General features: G+C 31.0%; 1 protein-coding gene across 1 annotated transcript; it reads right to left on the reverse strand.

Annotated features, from left to right (window-relative positions):
• Nucleotides 1-33: 33 nt before the first annotated feature.
• On the reverse strand, nucleotides 34-2852 carry LOC102595758 (uncharacterized). Its single transcript, XM_006347890.2, has 3 exons — nucleotides 2636-2852; nucleotides 1593-1883; nucleotides 34-722 (listed from the first exon to the last, which is right to left on the reverse strand). The coding sequence occupies exons 1-3, from the start codon at nucleotides 2732-2734 to the stop codon at nucleotides 135-137; spliced, it is 978 nt and encodes a 325-aa protein (XP_006347952.1). The 5' UTR covers nucleotides 2735-2852; the 3' UTR covers nucleotides 34-134.
• Between the last annotated feature and the right edge of the window lie 3148 nt (nucleotides 2853-6000).

A 6000-nucleotide genomic window follows, 5' to 3' on the forward strand; every position in this document is an offset into this window, starting at 1 on the left:
GCAACCAACAGCATTTACGAAATACTATAACAATCACAGAGCCAAAAACACCATAATCGTATTGATTACTTGAACTAGTTATTGGGAGGTTGAGAATAGGTGAATTCATGCATTTCATTATCAAGAAGAAACACTCAACTCACATCCAAATGCTCGATGATTTCAAAGTGTATCTGGAGATCAGGGAGCTTATTACCAAAATACAATCTTTCACGTATATACAATTTCCCCATATTCTTCCGAGTTGCTTCTTTGAGAAGCCGAAAAAACTCATCTTTCTCCTTCCGGATCCAAATCCTGTCACGATCACACCATTGTCTAGGAGTTCCATGAAGGAAAAACCGAATTCCAGGGGCTCCTTGGACGAGGCGATCAGAAATTTTATGAATGACATCTTGGTTGGTTACATATGCTCCCTCTGTATTTAGACCAACATCTACGTAATGGAACTCAGCTATGCTATTTAAGAAGCCATCTTTAGAATTTGGAATAATCTGATCTTGTGGCTGGGAGGAAAATCCTCCAATTGTGACATTCTTGTTTGCTAGCGGCACGTCTTCAGTGAGCTGGACTGGTGCAAAACCAAGCTCAGTAACAAGCTGGTTGAGTACAGTACCACCCTTGCTAAATCCAAGTAGCAAAGATCTTGGTGTACTTGAAGATGATGTAGAAACTTCAGCTTGATAGGGCTCTTTATGTTTCCCTGAAATGACACTTTTTGCCTGTTTTAAGACAGTAAAGTAAATTCATAAGCAACTAAACATGCAAAATCATTGCATATAATGTTCTATCAAAATGTGCAAGAAGAAGTACGAAGTCCCCTCTTTGAACAGGCAGTATATCATTATGATTCCTAATATTCTGCATATGGACAAATGCGGAAAAGCAAGCGAGATCAAATGGAAGAAACACCACAAACGGAAGAAGAATATTCACAAGCCAGCTAGAGAAGCGAGTTACAGCCTTATACAAGCTCTATAAGGAGATAGCAAAAAGCAATTAGTGATTCATCACTTTTTCTTGCGAGAATTAACAGAATCAATATAGATATAAATGGGAAAGTACTTCCTCCAATGTTTTTGCAAGAACTAACAGACTGAATAAACTCTCTTAAATCTTCACAACTCATCTATGTCTTCTACAAACATGTTTAGTGCGGGTTCTAGTCAAAACAGGCCGAAAGGACATCTTCATTCACAAGATGGTCATGTCGAAACCTTAACTTTGTTCTGAGGCTTATTTGGGTTTTTCTTGAAGACAGTGTGATATAAGTATATAACAACAACAACAACATACCTATTATACTCCTACAAGTGGGATCTATGGAGGGTGGGGTGTATGCAGACCTTACCCTTACCTTGAGGATAGTGTGATATTTACCTAAATTACAGAGCCAAGAGGACATACATGACACTACAAGAAACTGTATAAATAGTATATCCTAGAGCCAAATAGACTTGCAATCTATACCAAGACTCTAATGAGGAACTTCACCTTAAATTTTCTCTTTCAATCAAGTTGAACTAACTTAACTAAAAAGTGGTACATGGTGATCAGCGCACAAGGCAGGTACTTCGAACAATAGATAATACCTCTTTTAAGCAATTCCACAAAAGCAAGACAATGGAGGAAGAAGCAGGGAAACTATCTGCATCATAAGATTTAGGCTCTCCATATTCTTTGACAGAAGGTATAAAGTCTTTATAAACCGCAAAAGGTCCATTGAAGACAGGTGCCTCAATAACCCAAGCATTGATAGAATTCCCAAATTTTGAAACCAAGATTTCAGCAATTTGCTGCAGGTCAGATAGCCTCTCAATCACTGGATTTCCCGTCCCATCAATCTTATCTCCATTGAAAAAAATAGCATTTGCAACAGGCACCTATGTTTCATACAAAATGCAAGGCATGGAGCAGGCCCTTCGATTAAAAACAATAAAGAGAACAACTTTCTTACTACCCAAACAGTAAATAGCTAAAATGCACATCACTTCAAATATGTCATCAAACTTTAAGAAAAAGGCTCATCTATGTCATCCGTTAAAAGTTTGGCTCATCTATGTCATTTCCATTTGAGAAAAGGTTCATCCATGCCACTATTTATATTCGGCCACGTCATTAATTAAATTATTTTTTAAAAGGGAAAAGGCTGAAATAAACCATCAAACTTTGAGAAAAAGTTCATCTATGTTGCTCATCTATGTCATTTCAGTAAACAAATAATGGCTTGGATGAGCCTTTTTCTCAAACGAAAACGACATAAATGAGCACAACTTTTAACGGATGTCATAGATGAGCCTTTTCTCAAAGTCCAATGGCATATTTGAGTATCAAAATTTCCTTTTTCATTATCTAAAAAGCTCCATACAAATCAAAATTCATTAAATACAAAATTGAACATGCCCAAATATGTAAGTGGTCTCGAATAGATGCATATAAAACGAAACCAACTAATTAGAACTGAGGCTACATAAAAACGATTCCAACGAATTTGACTTGAAGCACATATGATTGATAGATTGATCTACATAGCTACGCGATTAGAAATATCAATTCCATTTTTTTTTTAAAGTGAATTTGCTGGGATAAATTGAAGTCTGAAAAGGATTTAGGGTTTAAAAAAAAAAGAACTTACAGAGAGAGATTTGGAAGAAGGAGAAAGGCAAAGTGAAGCAGCGACTCGATAATATGTGTTGTACAATGGCACCTTCAAGATTCCTGTCCAACGATCCATGGGAACTTACTACACCTTTTAGCCCATTCAATTGAAAATGGCAAAGGATTCTGCAGTTGCTTCGAGTAGACCAAGATTCGATCAATGCCAACAAATTTTTCCCAATTAAAAATTTGGACAAACACTTTGTTTGGATGGCCTACGGTTTCGTGAATGTATGGTATTATATTATATCGTATTAATGAATACGATGTTTGTATATATGTTCTTTGTTATTATATAATGTCACATATCCTAATTTGAATGATAAAGCTGCAACAAAAGAGTACGGTACAAAATAGAGCTACTATGAAAAGAAAGAATAAAAGATGAAATATGATTATTCAATAATAAAAACATAATACATAAATATGACATTTAATTTGATTTCATCTGATATTTATGCCATCCAATTTTGGGTGTGCATACGGAGAAACTTAAACTTGTATAAATTTGAATAAGTAGATACACACGTTCTACACGGTATAATACACGTTGGATGCCACATCAGACAAAATTGTCATGTAAGGCGCCACGTATGACAAATATGTCTATTTATTCAATTTTATATAAATTTAAGTATCTACTTGTGCATATTCAAATTTGAAGGACATAAAATATAAATACTAGCTGAAACCAAGTTAAATGACATTACTCCTACTAATTTCATTAGAGAACTTCACGAGGGCTCTTTGCACTAATAAGTTTAATGAACCATCGTCCATCAGAGAACAATGTAAGATTAGGATATAAAATACTAATGTTAATATATTTGTAATAGATTAATTTGATATATATAGTTCATAATTAATTAAAAGAGCAACTTTCACATATAGCAAATAAAAAAATCATAATTGTATGTTATAGCAAAGTTTGTATAATTGCGCTCCATAGCAAACATATATATGTATAATTCGCTATACATATACAATTGAAAGTTGTCTATTTCGCTATACATATATACAAAAAGTAGCAATTGTATAATTCGTTGGCTCCTCTTCAGATTTGTATAATTTCGCTGGCAGGTCATTTGTATAAATTGTTGTTAGCCTCTCGTTTGTATAAATCGTTGACAAAAATATTTGTATATAAAAAATCGCTCTCTCTTTCGCTTTATACAAACATAAATTATACATTATACAAACATAAAATTGGGCAGTGAAATATTTTTATTGTATAATTATAAGTGTATAGGACGAATATATATGTATTTGCATGTGTATATACAATTTTCTCGCGCTTTATACAAACAGAAACGCAATTTATACAATTCTGTTGTATAAAACGAGAAAGAGAGAAAGACAAAAGAGAACTGGGGTATTTGCATGTGTATATACAATTTTCTTACGCTTTATACAAACAGAAACGCAATTTATACAATTCTGTTGTATAAAGCGAGAGAGGCGAGCACAAAGAGAGTGAGCGAGAGAGGAGAGTGGCGAGCGAGAGTTTGAGGGAGAGAGGCGCTGACAAACAGTTTGCTATAGGACACAATTAAATCAAAGTGTGGTTATACCATTTAATTTGAATTAATAGTTTGTCATTATGTATAATTTTCCCAATGTTAATGCAGAATAATTTTAATACTATAGTTCAATAGATAATTGCATGGATATAGAAGAACCACAACGTTCTACATGACAATTTATATTCTACATGTATAATTATGTCATGTAGGATATGTGTTTACTTGTTTAACTTTATACAATTTAAGTGTCTACTTATGAACACAAAAATTAGAGGATATAGACGTCAACTAGGGCCAAGTTAAATAACATATTTATGTTTATGACTTAATAGAACACATTTATAAAATTTAACTCCTTATATACATATATAACAATATTTTTGTTGTGTCACTATTATGTAAATTTAAAATATTTGAGGTATTGAAATAAAAAGGGAGGTGATTATTGATGAAAAAATGTCTATATATATGAAGAAGTGCTAAAATTAATAACGAGCTTTAGAAGTATGAATGGTAATATATTGATATAATACGATTGACAATTGAATATTATTTTTTCTATAGTTTCAAAATATATATGCTCATACAAAATATATTTAAGCAGTAAAATTTGTGAGTTTTTTCTTTAGGCGTTCTACCTGCATAAATTATTGTTTGTATGGTATCAATAGACATTATTTTCTGTACATAATTTCCTTTTGATTAATAAAACATGGCCTTTGACCTTTTTAGCAACAATTTATATTTTTCTTTAAAAATGGTTCTTCCTCTATCCCAATTATATTTAACAAAAAAATTAACTTATAAATTAATATTTTTTTAATTATATATCTACTGAAAAGCGCGGTCAAATTTTCTAATCATTAAGTCACCTTTAACTCAACGCAAGTAATATCGGATAGAGTTATGCAATAATTCTTAAGTCTATTTTAATTCATTTGTATGCACATCCCGTCCATTTTTACGAAGAAATGATTTTCTAATCCTTCACAATTATTTTTTTAATTTAATGATATTTTATAATAGATTTTTATTTTTATACATGTATTAGAAATTTGAAAAGACCACTTTTTTTTATTCAAATTATAAAAAAGTAAGAGATATCACTTTTCCTTAATTTATCACCCACTAATATTAGTGTCAACATTATTTAAACCATCCTATTACGTTCATACAGTAAGCAATATGTGATAGAATATCTACCCTATAATAAAGACAAATATTAAAAATATTTTTAAACTCGGTATGAATTATTAGTTTCATCTTAAATTATTAATATCCTTAAAAATACACTTTTACTTAATCAATCAAACTTAAATACACTCTCGATCTTGCAACATAAGTCAAATAAACGATATTTTTAAGATTATCAATAATTTGAGAATTAATTTAGTTAATAATTTGTGTCAAGTTCATTAGTTAATAATTTAGTTAATAATTAATATAGTGATATACGAGTATTTGTGTGCTTTAATTTATATCATGCCACACGTGGGTAAATATATATTATTAAAAGAATCTGAAAATGAAACTAATCATTAAGTTCTAGTACCTACTGTATGACTAAAAACCGTCAAATATTCTATGGATTAAGATAATAATAATAATAAAGATAAAAAAGTTCAACTAATAAGTTGTTATTATATTTTAATTAATTTTCTTTTTTAATTTGAGATTTTGTCCAAGTTGGGCTCAAGCCATCATATTTCGACCAGCACTCCAATTTCATGTAAAAGAAATACGTAGCGTATATTCTATACAGAAAAATATTTTTCAATGGATTAAAATTCTACAATAATATTTATTCATAAACAGAAAT

Source organism: Solanum tuberosum, unplaced genomic scaffold (genome assembly GCF_000226075.1).
Source record: "Solanum tuberosum cultivar DM 1-3 516 R44 unplaced genomic scaffold, SolTub_3.0 scf00095, whole genome shotgun sequence".
NCBI classification, from domain to species: domain Eukaryota; kingdom Viridiplantae; phylum Streptophyta; class Magnoliopsida; order Solanales; family Solanaceae; genus Solanum; species Solanum tuberosum.

What these genes read in the sequence shown, in the direction of transcription:
- LOC102595758 (XM_006347890.2), bottom strand. Translation starts at nt 2,734, where the DNA reads ATGGATCGTTGGACAGGAATCTTGAAGGTGCCATTGTACAACACATAT. An exon ending in CTTCTTCCAAATCTCTCTCT is followed by an intron (nt 1,884 to 2,635) that starts GTAAGTTCTTTT and finishes TATGAAACATAG; the next exon opens with GTGCCTGTTGCAAATGCTAT. An exon ending in TGTGGAATTGCTTAAAAGAG is followed by an intron (nt 723 to 1,592) that starts GTATTATCTATT and finishes GTCTTAAAACAG; the next exon opens with GCAAAAAGTGTCATTTCAGG.